The 18,488-nt window shown below is 37.2% G+C and overlaps 2 protein-coding genes across 2 annotated transcripts in view; one reads left to right on the top strand and one right to left on the bottom strand.

The window, feature by feature from the left end:
- LOC110311252 (protein HIRA) overlaps positions 1 to 18,488 on the bottom strand; it is an 844,395-nt gene that overhangs the window by 60,024 nt on the left and 765,883 nt on the right. The gene's annotated exons all lie outside the window — the stretch shown is intronic.
- Positions 1 to 18,488, top strand: part of Lamp3 (lysosomal associated membrane protein 3) — a 42,804-nt gene that overhangs the window by 14,317 nt on the left and 9,999 nt on the right. Inside the window, exons 4-5 of the mRNA XM_021184516.2 lie at positions 8,017 to 8,074; positions 10,561 to 10,731. Of these exons, the coding sequence (XP_021040175.1) occupies positions 8,017 to 8,074; positions 10,561 to 10,731 (229 nt within the window). The remainder of the gene's footprint in view (positions 1 to 8,016; positions 8,075 to 10,560; positions 10,732 to 18,488) is intronic.

Below are 18,488 nucleotides of genomic sequence, written 5' to 3'. Positions count from 1 at the left end.
TCAGAAATCTGCCTGCCTCTGCCTCCCGAGTGCTGGGATTAAAGGCGTGCGTCACCACGCCCGGCTTTCCCTTGCAGCTTTTAATATTCTTTCTTTATTCTGTAATTTAGTGTTTTGATTATTATGTTAGGGAAGGATTTTTTTTTCTGGTCCAATTTGCTTGGTGTTCTGAAGGCTTCTTGTACATTAATTGTATATATCTCTTTCTTTAGGTTAGGGAAGAAGTTTTCTTCTATGATTTTGTTGAAGACGTTTTCTGGCTCTTTGAAATGGTAATCTTCATCCTCTTCTTTTCCTATTATTCTTAGGTTTGGTCTTTTCACTGTGTCCCAAGTTTCCTGGATGTTTTGAGTTATGAACCTTTTACACTTTGCATTTTCTTTCACTGATGTATCATTATCTTCTACACCTGAGATTTTCTCTTCCATCTCTTGTATTCTGTTGGTGATTCTTGCATCTGAAGTTCCTAAGTTTTCTGTCTCTAGGGTTGCCTCCATTTGTGATTTCTTTATTGTTTCTTTTCCCATTTTAAAGTTTTGGAGTATTTTTTTCAATTCCTTCACATATTTGACTTTATTTTCCTGTAGTTCTTTAAGGGCTTTATTTGTTTCCTTTTTCAGGGCTTCTACATATTTGCCTGTGTTTTCCTATATTTCTTTAAGTATATTATTTTTATCCTGTTTAAAGGCCTCAAACATCTTAATTAAATGGGATTTAAGGTCAGAAAATTGCCCTTCAGGTTGTGTTAGGATATCCAGGGCATGCTGTAGTAGGAGAGCTTGGATTTGATGGAGCCAAATTGCATTGGCTTCTCTTCATTATGTTCTTGTGCTTGCTTCTCACCATATGGTTGTTTCTGGTGTTAACTATCCTTGGTCTTCCAGGTTGGAGCAGGCAGAGGAGGTGGAGCTGTCCTCCTGGGAGGCTTGCAGTGCTGTGTCTCTGGCTAGAGCAGGCCTCCTTTGCCCCTTGTTAGAGCAGCCTTCTTGGAGACAGACAGAGTTTTGGAGTTGGTAGTGGTGGGTGGGCCAATCTACCCTGATTATAGGTGCAGGTACAGACCTCAGACTCTGGGAGTCCATAGGGCTGGATAGATACCATGTCTGCAGGTTTCTGTGGGGTACCAGCTGGTATGGTTATTGGGGTGTGTGTCTTACCTATGCCCCTGGTTAGAGTAGACCTCCTGGGAGACCGGCAGGGATGTGGGGTGGGGGAGCAGGTATGCCAATCTGCCATAGGTGTGGGTATATGTGTAGACTGGAAGTGACCAAGGGAACTCTACAATGGAAAGAATTAGACAATATAAATTTGAAAGCTGTGTCCTTCTAAGCAGCACCAGAGAACACAGCTCTGGTCCATTCTGGCAAGTTTCCCTATCCTGCAGCTACTCTGACCTGGGAGGTTCCAGGGCTGCCAGGCTGTGGTTCCTGCTACTGTGACTCTCCTAGGATGCCTCTCATGGTACCTGTGACTTAGTGAAGTTTTCAAGTGGCACCTGTGACTTAGTAGAGTTTTCATGTCCTTAGAACAAGAGACCACTTCTTTCACCAGGCCCAGGTATTCCACCATCTCAAATCTTTATTTTTTAAAAAATTTTATTAGATATTTTCTTTATTTACATTTCAAATGTTATCCTCTTTCCTGGTCTCCCTCTGAAACTTATCCCCTCCCCACTAGCCCTGTTCACCAACCCACCCACTCCTGATTCCTGGCTCTGGAATTCCCCTATACTGGGGCATAGAGCCTTCACAGAACCAAGGGCCTCACCTCCCACTGATGAATATCTAGGCCATCCTCTGCTGCATAAGTAGCTGGAGCCATGAGTCCTACCATGTATATTCTTTGGTTGGTGGTGTAGTCCCTGGAGCCTCTGGGGGTACTGGTTAGTTCATATTGTTGTTGCTCTTATGGGGCTGCAAACCCCTTCAACTCCTTGGATCCTTTCTCTAGCTCCTTCATTGGGGACCCAGTGCTAAGTCCAATGGATGGCTGTGAGCATCTCCTGTATTTGTCAGGCACTGGTAGAGCCTCTCAGGGACAGCTGTATCAGGTTCCTGGCAGCAAGCACTTGTTGGCATCAACAATAGTGTCTGGGTTTGGTGACTGTATATTGGATGGATTCCCAGGTGGGGCAGTCTTTGCTGGTCATTCCTTCAGTCTCTGCTTCACACTTTGTCTCTGAAACTACTTACATGGGTATTTTGTTCCCCCTTCTAGGAAGGATCGAAGTATCTATACTTTGGTCTTCCTTCTTCTTGAGCTTCATTTGGTCTGTGAATTGTATCTTGGGTATTCTGAGCCTCTGGGCTAATCTCCATTTATCAGTGAGTACATATCATGTATGCTCTTTTGTGATTGGGTTACCTTACTCAGGATGATATCCTCCAGATCCATCCATTTGCCTAAGATTTCATAAATTCATTGATTTTTATAGCTGAGGAGTACTCCATTGTGTAAATGTATCACATTTTCTGTATCCATTCCTCTGTTGAGGGACATCTGTGTTCTTTCCTGGCTATTATAAATAAGGCTGCTATGAACATAGTGGAGCATGTGTCCTTATTACCAGTTGGAACATCTCCTAGGTATACTCCCAGGAAAGGTATTGCTGGATCTTCCAGTAGTACTATGTCCAATTTTCTGAGGAACCGCCAGACTGATTTCCAGAGTGGTTGTACAAGCTTGCAATCCCACTAGCAATGGAGCAGTGTTCCTCTTTCTCCACATCTTCTCCAGCATCTGCCGTCACTTGAATTTTTGATCTTAGACATTCTGACTGGTGTGAGGTGGAATCTTAGGGTTATTTTGATTTGCATTTCCTCGATGATTAAGGATGTTGAACATTTTTTTAGGCGATTCTCAAGTCATTCAGTATTCCTCAGTTGAGAGTTCTTTGTTTAGCTCTGTACCCCATTTTTAATAGGGTTTTTGTTTCTCTGGAGTCTAACTTTTTGAGTTCTTTGTATATTTTGAATATTAGCCCTCTATCGGATTTAGGATTGGTCAAGACCTTATCCCAATCTCTTGGTTGCCTTTTTGTCTTATTGACAGTGTTCTTTGCCTCACAGAAGCTTTGCAATTTTATGAGGTCCCATTTGTCTATTCTTGAACTTATAGCACACACCATTAGTGTTCTGTTCAGGAAAATTTCCCCTGAGCCTGTATCTTCAAGCTCTTCCCCACTGTCTCATCTATAAGTTTCAGTGTATCTGGTTTTATGTGGAGGTTCTTGATCCACTTGGAGTTGAGCTTTGTACAAGGAGACAAGAAGGGATCAATTCACATTCTTCTACATGATAATTTCCAGTTGTGCCAGCACCATTTGTTGAAAATGCTGTCTTTTTTCCCACTAGATGGTTTTAGCTCCTTTGTCAAAGATCAAGTGAGCATAGGTGTGTGGGTTTCTTTCTGGGTCTTCAGTTTTATTTCATTGTTCTACCTGCCTGCCACTGTTCAATACAATGCAGTTTTTATGACAATTGTTCTGTAATGCAGTTTGAGGTCAGGGATGGTGAGTCCATCAGAAGTTCTTTTATTTTTGAGAATAGTTTTTGCTATCCNNGATTTTTTGTTATTCCAGATGAATTGGCAAAATGCTCTTTCTAACTCTGTGAAGATTTGAGTTGGAATTTTGATGGGGATTGCATTGAATCTGTTGAATACTTTTGGCAAACTGACCATTTTTACTATATTAATACTGCCTATTCATGAGCATGGGAGAGCTCTTCATCTTCTGAGATCTTCGATTTCTTTCTTCAGAGACTCGAAGTTGTTATCATACAGATCTTCCACTAACTTAGAGTCACACCTAGGTATTTTATATTACTTGTGATTTTTGTGAAGGGTATTGTTTCCCTAATTTATTTCTCAGCCTGTTTATCCTTTGGGTAGAGGAAGGCAACTGATATGTTTGGGTTAATTTTATATCCAGCTACTGCACTGAAGCTGTTTATCAGGTTTAGGAGTTTTCTGGGAATATTTGGGATCACTTAAGTATACTATCATATGATATGCAAATAGTGATAGCTTGACTTCTTTGTTTCCTATTTTTATCCTTTTGATCTTCTTTTGTTGTCTAATTGCTCTGGCTAGGACTTCAAAAACTATACTGAATAGGTAGGGAGAGCTAGGACAGCCTTGTCTAGTCTCTGATTTTAGTGGGATTGCTTCAAGTTTCTCTCCATTTAGTTTGATTTTAGGTACAGTTTTGCTGTATATTGCTTTTCTTATGTTTAGGTATGGGCCTTGAATTCCTGATCTTTCCAAGACTTATCATGAATGGGTGTTAGATTTTGTCAAATGCTTTCTCAGGATCTAACGAGATGATCATGTAATTTTTGTCTTTGAGTTTGTTTATATAGTGGATTACGTTGATGGATTTCCATATATTAAACTATCCCCCACATCTCTGGGATGAAACCTACTTGGTCATGATGGATGAATGTTTTGATGTGTTCTTAGATTCGGTTTGAGAGGATTTTATTGAGTATTTTTGCATCGATATTCATAAGTGAAATTGGTCTGAAGTTCTCTTTCTTTGTTGGGTATTTATGTGGTTTAGGTGTCAGAGTAATTGTGGCTTCCTAGAATGAATTGGGTAGAGTACCTTCTGTTTCTATTTTGTGGAATAGTTTGAGGGGAATTGGAAATATGTCTTCTTTGAAGGTCTGATAGAACTCTGCACTAAACCCATCTGGTCCTGGGCTTTTTTTGGATGGGAGACTATTAATGACTGCTTCTATTTCTTTAGGGTATATGGAGCTGTTTAGGTCATTAATCTCATCCTGATTTAACTTTGGTACCTGGTATCTGTGTAGAAATTAGTCCATTTAATGCAGGTTTTCCAGTTTGGTTGAGTATAACCTTTTGTAGTAGGATCTGATGATGTTTTGGATTTCCTCATGTTCTGTTATTATGTCTCCGTTTTCATTTCTGATTTTGTTAGTTAGGATACTGTCCCTGTGCCCTCTAGTTAGTCTGGCTAAGGGTTTATCTATCTTGTTGATTTTCTCAAAGAACCCGCTACTGTTTCTTTGAATAGTTCTTTTTGTTTCCACTTGGTTGATTTCAGTCCTGAGTTTGATTATTTCCTGCTATCTACTCCTCTTGGGTGAATATGTTTCCTTTTGTCCTAGAGCTTTTAGGTGTGCTGTTAAGCTCCTAGTGTATGCTCTCTCCAGCTTCTTTTTAGAGGCAGTCAGAGCTATGAGTTTTTTATTGTGTCCCATAAATTTGGGATTTTTATTAAACTCTAAAAAGTCTTTAATTTCTTTCTTTATTTCTTCCTTGACCAAGGTATCATTGAGTAGAGTGTTGTTCATTTTCCACATGAATGTTGGCTTTCTATTATTATGCTGTTATTGAAGATCAGCATTAGTCCATGGTGATGTGATAGGATGCATGGGACAATTTCAATAATTTTGTATCTGTTGAGGTCTGTTTTGTGACCAATTATATGGTCAATTTTGGAGAAGGTACCATGAGGTGTTCAGAAGAAGGTTTATCCTTTTGTTTTAGGATAAAATGTTCTGTAGATATCTGTTAAATCCATTTGTTTCATAACTTCTGTTAGTTTCAATGGGTCTCGGTTTAGTTTCTGTTTCCAGGATCTGTCCATTGATGAGAGTGGGGTGTTGAAGTCTCCCACTATTGTTGTGTGAAGTGCAATGTGTGCTTTGAGCTTTACTAAAGTTTCTTTAATGAATGTGGCTGCCCATAGATATTCAGAATTGAGAGTTCATCTTAGAAGATTTTACCTTTGGTGAGTATGAAGTGCCCCTCCTTGTCTTTTTTTTTTTAATTTTTATAACTTGGGTTTTAAGTTGATTTTATTCGATATTAGAATAACTAACTAACTAAATAAATAAACTCTAGCTTGTTTCTTGGGACCATTTTCTTGGAAAACGATTTTCCAGTCTTTCACTCTGCTGTAGTGTCTATCTTTTTTGCTGAGGTGGGATTCCTGTAAGCAGTAAAAAGTTGGGTCATGTTTGTGTAGCCAGTCTGTTAGTCTGTCTTTTATTGGGGGATTGAGTCCATTGATATTAAGAGATATTAAAGAAAAGTAATTGTTATTTTTGTTATTAAATGTGGGATTATTTCTGTTATTTTTCTTGTTAAATGTGGGATTATGTACTTGTGGCTGTCTTCTTTTCAGTTTGTTGATGGATTACTTTCTTGCTTTTTCTAGGGCGTAATTTCCATCATTGTGTTGGTGTTTTTCCTTTATTATTCTTTTAAGGGCTGGATTCATGGAAAGATATTGTGTGAACTTCATTTTGTCATGGAGTATTTTGGTTTCTCCATCTATGGTAGTTGAGAGTTTTGTTGGGTATAGCGGCCTGGGCTGACATTTGTGTTTTCTTAGGTTCTTCTGGCTTTCATAGTTTCTGGTGAGAAGTCTGGTGTTATTCTAACAGGTCTACCTTTATATGACATTTTTCCCTTACAGCTTTTAATAGTCTGTCTTTATTCAGTGCATTTGTTGTTCTGATTATTATGTGTCGGGAGGTATTTCTTTTCTGGTCCAGTCTATTTGGGTTCTGTAGGCTTCTTGTATGTTCGTGGGCATCTCTTTCTTTAGGTTAGTGAAGTTTTCTTCTATAATTTTGTTGAAGATATTTGCTGGCCCTTTATGTTGAAAATCTTCATTCTCATCTACTCCTATTATCCGTAGGTTTGGTCTTCTCATTGTGTACTGGATTTTCTGGATATTTTGAGTTAGGATCTTTTTGCATTTTGCATTTTCTTTGATTGTTGTACCCATGTTCTCTATGGAGCCTTCTGCACCTAAGATTTTCTCTTCCATCTCTTGTATTTTATTGCTGATGCTCACATCTATGGTTCCTGATTCCTTTCCTGGATTTCTATCTCCAGAGTTGTCTCCCTTTGGGTTTTCTTCATTGTTTCTACTTCCAAGATCTACTTTTAGATCTTGGATGGTTTTGTTCAATTCTATCACTTGTTTGGTTATGCTTTCCTCTAATGTTTTAATGGATTTTTGTGTTTCCTCTTTAAAGACTTCTACCTGTTTAGCAGTGTTCTCCTGTATTTCTTTAAGTGAGTTATTTATGCCCTTCTTAAAATCCTCTACCAGCTTCATGACATATAATTTTAAACCTGAATCTTGCTTTTCGGGAGTGTTGGGGTATCCAGGACTTGTGGTGGGAGGTGCACTGGGTTCTGATGATGTTGAGTGGTTTTGGTTTCTGTTAGTAAGATTCTTAGGTTTGCCTTTCACCATCTGGTAATCTCTGGTATTAGATTTTCTAGCTGTCTCTGGGTGGAGCTTGCTCCTCCTGTGATTCTTTAGCCTCTGTCAGCACTCCTAGGAGTCCAACTCTCTCCTAAGTCCCAGTGGTCAGAGCAATCTCTGTAGGCAAGCTCTCCTCTTGCAGGGAAGGTGCACAGGGGTCTGGGTCTCATCTCTGCCTCCTTGCTGAGGATGAAGGCCTGAAGGGACCCTGTCCAAGGAGCTCTGTTGTTTCTTCTTCCCACGTGCTCTCCTGCATAGACTGGTCTCAGTGATTCCAAAATCCTGGGTGTGCTAGGGTCCTCCAAGTTGGCACCCAAGATGGTACAGGGCTATCACTGACTGGAATGAACCTCAGCTGTTGGATGCAATGTTATTTTTATCTAAGGGTTGATGAGTCCTTCAAACTCCATCCAGTACAATCATGAGAATGGGTACTTTAAGTTAATACCATCCACCGTTACTAATCATTCCACTCCATCTTCTAGATGTAATTGCATTTTGGAAACTTGGTAGAACTGAAATTCTCCTGGGGAAATATTAGTTTTAGACTCTAGTAACAAGTAAGAAATAGAGAAATCTGAGTCTAGGTGTCATTCATTACGTATTTTTATTTGTATAATATGTTTATTCTTTTAGAAGTTTTCAAATATAATTATGACTAGCACAAACATACACTAGCCCTCATATCAAGTATTGAGTAGCCATTAATATAAGCCTAAAACTTGATATTACCCAATGATTAACACATTGCTCTTTTACAGGAAGAAAACTTATATTATATTAGTGAAGTTGGAGCATATTTGACCATCTCAAATACAGGTTAGTAAAAGAACAGGTCTCACATCATTGCTGTCGGATTATCTTATTTTCTTATCATTGACTCTGATAGTTTTTGATGCTGCTTTTTAATAAAAACAACATGTAACTAAATCTTTGGGGGGAATTCAAAATCTGTGTTAACTTCAGTTCATCTGATCATGGACTATGGTGGTCTAGATTATATTAACAATACCAAATTATAAGTTTAGTTCCTTTTTAACTGATTTGATATTGGAGTGAAATTTATTCTGTATTCTTAATTGTATGTTATGCTACAAAATTATGCTATTGCTAGGTACCAACCTTTGTCTGTGTTAGCCATAATACCCAAGCTGGTCAGATTCTGTAATAGTAGAGCTTGCATTCTAGAAAGAAATAGTACTATATACAGCCACATTAAATTATATTAATAAGTGATAATCAGTTCTGTGAGTAAGCAAAAACTAGAATGTCAAAGAATGGAGAGCTATTTAGTGTGTACTTTGGGAAGCCTCCAGAGAAGAAAGACTATTTTGAAAATGTGATGTTTGAGCACAATATCTCTATTTAGGGACATCTTATTTGAGGCAATTTTCCCAGATGGCAGTAATAAAAGATCCATGGGTTTTAATGAGTGAGCTTGTTAAAGTAGCTATATTTACTATTTTTATATTGGTGCAGTAAAGCTTTATAGCTAAGGTAACTTTTAGAAAGAAGGGTATATTTGGCTTATGGCTCCAAAGACATGAGTTCATTAACATCATGGGAGAAAAGTGTGGCTGCAGGAAGGCATAATGACTGAGGAATGGGGCAGGAAACTGAGGAGTTACATCTTGATTTGTAAGCTGAGGCAGTGATGTACTCATCCAATAAGGCCATGTCCCTGAGCAGTGTCACCATCTGAAGACCAATATTAAAATGTCAGAGCCCATGAGGGACTTTCTCATTTAAGCTACCACAGCAGCTAAGGAACAATAGTGCTGTTTCTAATGCCCTAGAAAGTGAACACACAGTACATGTGGTCTAGAGCATGTAGAACCTATGGGCAGGTCAGCTAAAGACTTGAGACTTTATTTTAAAGTATATTAGTATACCATAGGAAGATTTGGGTTAAGTGAATGGTATAACAGATTTGCATTTATGAACATTTACTTTGCTTACCTTATGGAAAATTACCCATAGAGAGACATTTAAAACAATTTATAAATGTTCATGTTTAGAGAGATAATGTTTCCAACAGAATCTAATGAGTTTATGGAAGCCCTCAGATATTACCCTAAAAAGTCTAGCTTTAGATATCACATTTGTATTGAGCTCATCCACTATGCCAGTCACTACCTTTGGAACATTCTGGTTTTAAATAAGTATTATTATTTTATTGGTTTAAACATAATTTATTATCTCCCAGTAATGATATTTTTAAGAAGTAAAACTGTGGGGACAAAGTCTGTTTAAAATGTTGCTATATCATTGATGCCCCAGCATAGGGGGATGCTAGGGTGGTGAGGTGGGAGTGAGTGGGTGGGTGGGTGAGCTCTCTCATAGAAACAGGAGGGGGGGATGATATAGGGGTGTTTTCATAGAGGAAATCAGGAAGGAGGATAATATTTGAAATATAAATATATATATGTCAATTTATTTATGATATATAACATCTATCTATCTATATCTATATCTGTATCTATAGCTGTATCTATATCATCTATATCTATATCTATATATCTATCTGTTTATGTGTGCACTATATTTTATTGATATTATTGATATTGCTCAAGGGGATTTTTTCAGTGATGGCAATTAAATGTAAGTAAAAGAAAACAACTAAAAACTAATTTTCATATGTTAACTTACACTTGCCTCATGTAGATTAGAGAATAAGTATCATGTGTGCTAATAGAAATTGTTTAATGTTATCTTGAGATGAACAAGATTTTAGCCAGTAATAGTGCAGTCAACTCTTATGAAAGGTGGGAAAGTAATATCAAACTAGAGTTTAACTTAGAGGCTTATAGGGATACCAGTTCTATGTTCATATAATTAAGAGCTCAGCAATATTAGCAGAAAGAATAGTAGAAACAGTAATGGTGGTTTTCATGTTATTGTGGTATCGGTACTAGTATTAGTAACAGCAGTTCATTATCATTACAGTACTGATATAAGACTTCATGTTAATGGGGATGGCAGCAATAGGATAGGCCAATGAATGATATGTGGGTAGGGAGATAATAGATAAAAAACTACAGATTTATATCACATGATATAGTAGTATAAATAGATAATTTAGTACATCATCTTAGGCCAACTTGCTAATTTTCACAAAAGTGGTGAAATTGCCATAAAAGTAGTCTGTACACCTAGAGTATTTTTTCATGAATAAAAGATGGCAGGACTCCAAGGTTACCCCATCTGAAGGAAGGCAACTGGCTATACATGAGCATAGTAGTGGCACCTGGAACTCAATTGATATTGTCAGGTTTGTCACATATCATAATTTACTTTGTCTTCAGAGAAGACTTACCAGGGAAAGAAGAATACTTTGATGATGTTTGAGACAGTAGTTGGGCATTCCTTCAAGTGTGTCAGTGAGCAGAGCATCCAGCTGTCAGCTCAGCTTCAAATGAAAACAATGAATATCCACCTTCAGGCCTTTGATTTCGAAGGAGACTCCTTTGGAAATGGTAAGTTAAATGTCTTCAAGTCACAAGCAGACTTTAAGGACCTAAGAGGCAGTTCCAAGGTGTCTTTATTCTGAAACTGTCTAGGGGCCAGATCATGTGGTTTACTATAGTAGCATAACTCTGTGAAGTTTTAAGGGCTGTACTCACCCTATGCTTACATGTAAAAAACATATATATATATATATATATATAACTCCACCTGTGCCTGCCAACTTACCCCAGTAGGATGACTCTTCATCTGACTCACTCATTTAAACACACACACACACACACACACACACACACACACACACACACACACACACACACNACACACACACACACACACAGAGGCACACACGCATACACCAAAAAAAGAGGGGAAACATTGTTCACTCCTCTCATAAATGCTGAAGACTAAACAATTCCATCATGTTCAGAGGACATTTTAAACATCTTCAGTAAGAGATTTAAAAAAGACTTTGTAATAGATTCTTCCCATTTGTAAGGAGGGAAAAGCAAGATGTGCTTTGTCCATATTCAAGAATGAAGTTAAGTTCTGTCAGAGTCACTTTTCTGGAATATAAGGCATCATTGGTCATTGTCTCCGAGTCAGTTTAGTTTACATGCATCTGATTTTTTCTTTGAAATTGAACTACAGCACAGAGCTTGTCTGGAACTAGCTTTAGATGAAGGCCAGGGCTAGGTAGGTCACTTTTTAGAAAAGCCTTTGTTTTAGTCACTGTTCTTTTGCTATGAAGAAATACCATAACCATAGAAATTCATAAAAAGGGGCATTCAAGAGTTTCATAGGGTTGGTTTATTATCATTGTAGTGAGGAGCATGTGGCATATAGGGAGTCATGGCTCTGGAGCTGAGAGCTTTATATCCATATCCATAGATATTAGAGAGAAAACAGAGAACCTGGTCTGGCACAGACTTTTGAAGCCCAAAGTCTACTCCTAGTGATATTCTTCTTGAAACAAGGCCACATGTACTACAAGGCCACACCTTTTCATCCTCTTAATCCTTCTCAATAGTGCCACTCCCTGATGAGTAAGCATTCAAACATATGAGCCCACATGAACCATTATTATTCAAACCACCACAACCACCTTTTCTATGTTTAGAAAGCAGTGTTATTCAGTCTTCTATGTTTGATCAGACTAGTCATATACATCACCTAAAATATCTTTGTTATAAGAACTCAAAAATATTATAAGTACTTTTCGAACATATTTAGAGGCTTCGTGTGAACTTCTAACATGAATCTTATTTTACATTGGGTTCCATTATATAACTAAAGATGTGCCTAGGGGGGGAAAAACTTCTTTTTCATTTATCGAACTAAGAGTTCAGCTGTTGTTTGCTTGGATCCTATGTTTTTGAAGGGTTTCTTTCTCTCTTAGAGTTTCTGCATTTGCTTTTTGTCTTTGTCATAGGGTTAATATTAGTATCACCACAGTTAAGCTGTCAAAAACTGATCTTAGAGTGTCTAACTTCTAGAAAATATTTACTTCTTGCAAAATATCCTCTAACATTAATCATGTGATTTCAGAATGAGGCACACAGTTGTCTGTCTAACTGCAAAAAAAAAAATCTGTGAAGAAGGAAAGGGATAGATCTAGCAAACAAGACCTGTCTCACATCTGGTTACCATTATGAATGCTCACAAGCAGATGCATAAAAGCTCTTTTCTTTGTTTTTCTAAGGAAGAAATAATTAATAGTTAAGGAAACCCTAAGGAAGAGACCAACATTCTTTCATTCTTTTTGCCATTCACCTTCTCAATTGAACTCTCACAAACTCCTACCATTCTATCACCCAAAAGTTTCCCATTTGGTTACTGCCTTAGCTCAAGTCTACATTCCTAGATTTTGTAATTCAAAAAAAAAATTGTGATGCTCAAGTGGAAAGATGTATGTCATTCTTTAAATGCTATATTTTATGAATAACAGTCACTTTAAAAGGAGAAAGCTATTGTGTGAATGAAATTTAAAGAAAAAGGTACAAGGGCCATGGGCACAGTGCTCTTGATGAGGAGGAGATCAGAGGAGGAAAATTGTCTACAGTTTCTCCTTTTACACTCATTAGTTTAAACAGGAAGCTTATGCAATCTTGGCAACTACTCTGTGGTTTCTGCTTCCTTATGAAATGCACTTGCCCTTTTTGGAGGTGTCTTAGTTCTTTCCACATTCCTAAGGGGTTGAGTGAAGCATATGGAAGATTTAAGAGAGCCTGCAGGGTCTAGGTTTCTTCTAAGTGACTTATAGGTAATAGCACACATCTGGCTTGGAGAGATGTGGTCCCCTTGTTCCTATGTCAAACACTTATTTTTCTAGACTCCCAGATATGAAGTGTCAAGGGCTCTTGTAAAGCTCTACAGAACAGAGTGGAGGTGTTTACTTATGATGCTACCAGCCATCTTGAGGAACAACCAATTGAAGTTTATTTATTTTGTGGAAGTGGCTTCCAAACCAGATGGGAACTTGTCCTGTAGTATATGTAAAAAAAAATGCTTCATCTTATTAGAGACATATGCAGGCTCACTGTCTGTTTTAATTTATGATGGGTATACCTGTAATGGCCATAATGTTTAACAAATGCATACTTACAGAATCAGCTTTTTTTGAAGCTAAGGCAGTGGACTGTCGAAATCCTGAATATGTTTCTATAGTATGATGGACACATTTCAGTTTATTGAATTCTGTAAAGTGGGACATATCCATTTGACAAATTTCATTTCTTTGGGTACCTTTAGGGTTACTTTCTGGGGGTAATGGAGTTTGATTATAAAATGAGCAAGTAGGACATTGCTTCACAATTTCCTTGGCTTGCTGCAGGATGATAGAGAATTCTTTCTTTAAACCTTTACTGTTAACATTTTTTAAATGGAGTTCCAAAGCCTGTAGCACACACATCCGTTCAATTCCATTATTACCTTATGCCAGAGGACCTGGCAGACCTGAATGGGATCTTATGTGTTATATATAGTGGATGACTCCTAATTCTGATCATTAGTTGTAGATGAGTAAATAGTGGATTCAGTTCAGAATCATCCTGATTTTATGTGTAAAACAACCCTTTCTGCATATTGAGAGTTAGTTACTATATTAAGAGACTCTTGAAAATCTGATAACCATAAGCATTACATACAATTCAGATTTTTGAATCCTACTTATAGGGACCCTCAACCACTTTATTTATATCTTTTGATCTGTATCTTCCCTTTCTTAATTTATTAGCATCAATATAAAATGTTGAGGTTCCAGAAATTGGAGTTCTTTTTATTATAAGAGGGAAAATCCAATTAGTTCTTTTTTACAAATTGAAGTAGCTTGCTTTTAGGGTATTTGTTCTTTTTTTTTTTTTTAATCTCCCCCTTTCTTCTTTTTAAAAATGGGGTATTTGTTCTTAATCTCTCCCAAGTAATACTGTATGCTCTTTGCCCACGTTCATCTTGTGTCCATACAAAGGCAATCTCTGCATTAGTAAAAGTACCACAACTTCAGCTGATTCATTCCAACTAATTGTCAACATCCCTCTTTTCTTTTTAGTATCAATTCAGAAACGTATTCTATGTAGGTTTTTAATTTCTTACTCTGTTTATGTTCTAAAAATATCCATTCTAAGGTGTAATATTCCTCTGCATAAGAATTCCTGTAGGTGAATGAGTAGAAGGAAAGATAACTAAGATGCAGTCCACGTTTGAATACATATGATCTAGATGTTTATCTTGTAATTTCCTTTCTACCAGAGCTAACTCTTTCTCAGCCTTGACTGAGTAGACAAGCCAATTGTAGGCCATAGCCAGTTAATGTCTCTTATTAGCTTCTGAAATTCATTGATTCTTTAAATGGTTTCTTCTTTTTAATCTCCCCCTTTCTTCTTTTTTTTTAAATAGGGTATTTTTGTACTTTTTGTGGTCTAACCCTTTGTAGACTTATTCTATATTGTAGATAATTAATAGAATCCCCTCTCTGTACTTTTTCAGGGGTGATTGGCCATCCCCAGCAAAGCAAGCTTTTTTTAAACGTCATCAAATATTTCCTTTAGGATATTCATATATGAAGCAGCCAATAGAATATCATTCATATAATGATTAAATAATGGATTGAGGAAACTGTTATGAATCATCTCCAATAGCTGTTGTACAAAATATTGACAAAAGATGGGGCTATTTAACATTCCTTATGGTAGAACTTTCCAATGATATCTTTTTATTGGACAACTTCTATTAAGGGTAGGTACTGAGAAATCAAAGTTTTCTGTATCATATTTATTTAGAGGAAGTGTGAAAAAGCAATCTTTTAGATCAATAACTATAATAGGCCATTCCTTAGACAACACGGAAGGCAATGGGCTTCCAGGTCACAGAGAACCCATTGGCTGAATAATCTTATTAATTTCTCTGAGACTTTTTAACATCCTCCACTTGCCAAACTTCTTTTTGATGACAAATACCAGAGAATTCCAACCGCTGGTGGGCTCCTCTATATGCTGAGACTCCAGCTACTCCTGGACTAGATGCTCTACATCTTGTAGTTTTTCATTTGTCATAACCCATTGATCAGTCCAAATAGGTTGGTCAGTTAACCTTCTAAATGGTAATGCTGTTTGTGTTTTATCTGCCGTAGATCCTTGAAGTAAAGCTGAATTGTTAGCTCTTGCTATGTCTTGTTTATGAACAGCCTGGACAGACTGTAACTATCTTTGATAACATTGTTTAACTAATTTTATTATTTATTTATTTATTTATTTATTTATTTATTTATTTATTTATTTATTTATTGGTTAGGAGCCTGGCTGGTTTTGTGGCCAGTCTCTGACACTGAAGGGATATTAATTTTTGTTTCCCACTTTTATAACAGATCTCTTCCCCATAAGTTTATGGCTATATCAACCACATATGACCTTAATTTTCTTATATGACTTTCAGGCTCTGTACATTTAAGATATCTGGTGCTTTGCTTTATTTGGGATAAAGTTCTAACTCCTTGAAATTTGATGCCTACTTCTTGAACTGTCCAACCTGCAGGTCAAGATTTTGAAGAAATAATGTTGACATCTTCTCCAATGTCGACCATTCCTTCAATTTCAATATTGTTTATTAAAATTCTTAGCATGGGCTTTTGATCCTCTGTAGAAGTTTGTCAAAATATTCGTTTTTGGCCCCTTGTTAATTTTTTGGAGTTGTTTATAGAATTTGTCTCAGCCTTGTTATTTGGTCCCATGGTGTCTGCTTTCAGAGCAGTGGTGTTTAATTGTCCTGAGGAAGAGAACTCTCCTTGCCTGACATTAGGGCCTGCAAGAGGCTCCCCTGGGAGTTTTTTTGGTAAAGTGTTGCCCCGTTGCTCTACATTCTTTAGTCTACTGTTGACCTCTGCCATGCTCCCTTTGGGGATTAATTTGGTTTTCTCTTCAGTTTATTCTGAAATGACCCTGCTCACCACAATTAAGACATTTGAAATTTTGGGTCTTCTCAAAGCTTCAAGTGGCAGCCTCTCCTATTAAGGTCATATCATGTGATCGATGTCTAACATCAACTCTATATCTAACCCACTCATCTATTGATGCTGACCTTGTTCTCAATGGTCTCATTACTTCTTTGCATTCAGCATCCACATTTTCACAAGGTAAAGACTCGATTAGTGCCTTTCTTGATAATGGATATGATGTACTTCCTTCTATAACAGTAGTCAAACTTTGCAAAAAGCCAGGGAATATTTCTTTTGGACTTTGCATGACTTGAAGAAATGGCTCAAGTCTTTTCTTTGTTTCTGCAAATTTCTCCCAGACATAAGGCTGCCAAGCAACACAATGTCAAGATTTCTTCATCATATTCAGCCTGCACCTCTAACTCAGCAAGATGACTTTCACCAAGCAGCTGACCTTTAGAAATATTTCTACACTGACTCTAATTTTTTTTATTTTTAGTGTGTGTGTGTGCTATCTCCTTTGAATCTTCTCTTTACCATGAGAACCATTGTAAATATGACCCAGGTTCTAATTTGTTTTATCCATATTCTTCCAGTCTTGGGGGGGGGTTATTCTATTTTTAGTAGCTCAAGAAGGCAGGATTTTTTTTTTTTTTTACAAATGGCCAATACATTCCAAAATTAGTGATACTTTCCTTAAATTTTCTCAGTTCTAACACATCTATGGGTTGCCATTCAAATTCCTGATAATTCTGTGGATGCTCATCATCTGCTGGCCTTTGTTGCATACTAACTGGATAAACTAAAGTTTGTTTTCTAATAACCCTTGGTTAGCTTTCTCTAGTTTTATCTTCTGTCTCCACCTGAATATTTTCCTTAATATTTTAAATTCCTTATTTTGATTTATTAGCTTTAGTAAATTATCCTCTAGACTCTGCTTCCAAATTTTATCACTATCTATTTCCTGTTCAGTCTGATCTATGAAATTCTGCAATTTTTGCTCTAATATTACTTTCAGCGCCTGTCTCCAACCTTCATTTTCCTCTCTCTGTTGCTTATCTTGACCTATAAATTTCTGTACCTTTAGTTCTAGTGTTTTTTCTAGGCTGTTTCCAAGTTTATCTCTCTGTTGCTCAGTCTCACCTATGAATTTCTGCATTTTCTGTCCTATAAAATTCTCTAATCTGTTTTCTAAGGCTCGTAATTTTTTATCTAGGGCTCTGTCTTTTGAGAAGACACTAACATTGCAACAATGATAACTGACAAGGTGTCAATTTCCTTTAAATTCATCCCTGACAAACAGTTCAAAATATCATCCCATAAAGCTCAAAAGGTATTTACTTCATTTCTCACCTTTAAGTATCTAAAAAATATATATCTATTTATTATCAATTTATGATTCTTATTATCATATTTTGAGCTTACTGTACCTTTGTCTCCCTCTACTGTTTGACTCAGGACACTGCAGTTCTCTCCAATTATTTTATTTGAAGGGAGGGGCTAACTGTATATCTACAGGCACAACAGAACATCATTAAGAATCACTTTATTGTTATGTTCTTTTGTCAGAGCAGTAGTAATTGGGACTAGGATAACATAGGTCCTCAGGTCCTTGACTGCCCAAGTAGCACTGAGTATTGGTTCCCTCTCATGGAGTAGGTTTTAACTCAAATCAGATAGTTGTTGGTAACTCCTACAAGTTTTGTGTCACCATTGCACCAGCATATCTATAAGATGGAAGGTTTGTAACTGTGTTGATGGTTACCTTTCTCTTTGGGTAACATGACAAGTATAGTTTAGTAGTATTTTATGAATCTATAGGTGTGAAGGCTCTAGGTAGGCAAAGCTTGACTTCTCTGTGTTCAATGAGTTGAATTTCAGCAATAAGGCCTTACCATCAGTTATAACCTTGGTAATAACCTCAGTTGTATTGGAGTTTCTATGGGGTCTCATTGGACTATGGAAGTTTCAAATGGTGGCAAGAGGTATCTAGTTGGAGCTTTGTCTCCCCCTTCTTTTGGTGATTCCGTTGTTATCAGTTTGTGGAGATCCACTTTCTTAGTTACTGTTCTGTTGTTGTGAAGAGACACTGCAAACAAGACAGCTCTTATAAAAGAAAGTATTTAATTGGGATTTTGCTTACAGTTTCAGAGGCTGAGTGCATTACTATCATGGCAGGGAGCTTGTTGGCAGGCAGATATGGTACTAGAGATGCAGCTGAGAGCTACATCCTGAACAGGAAGGAGAGAGAGAGAGAGAGAGAGAGAGAGAGAGAGAGAGAGAGAGAGAGAGAGACAGAGACAGAGACAGAGACAGAGAGACAGAGAGAGAGAGACAGAG

The sequence above is a fragment of the Mus caroli genome, chromosome 16 (assembly GCF_900094665.2).
Source record: "Mus caroli chromosome 16, CAROLI_EIJ_v1.1, whole genome shotgun sequence".
In the NCBI taxonomy this organism is placed as follows: Eukaryota; Metazoa; Chordata; class Mammalia; order Rodentia; family Muridae; genus Mus; species Mus caroli.
Note: the sequence above shows the minus strand (reverse complement) of the source record. Positions and strands in the feature narration are given on the sequence as shown.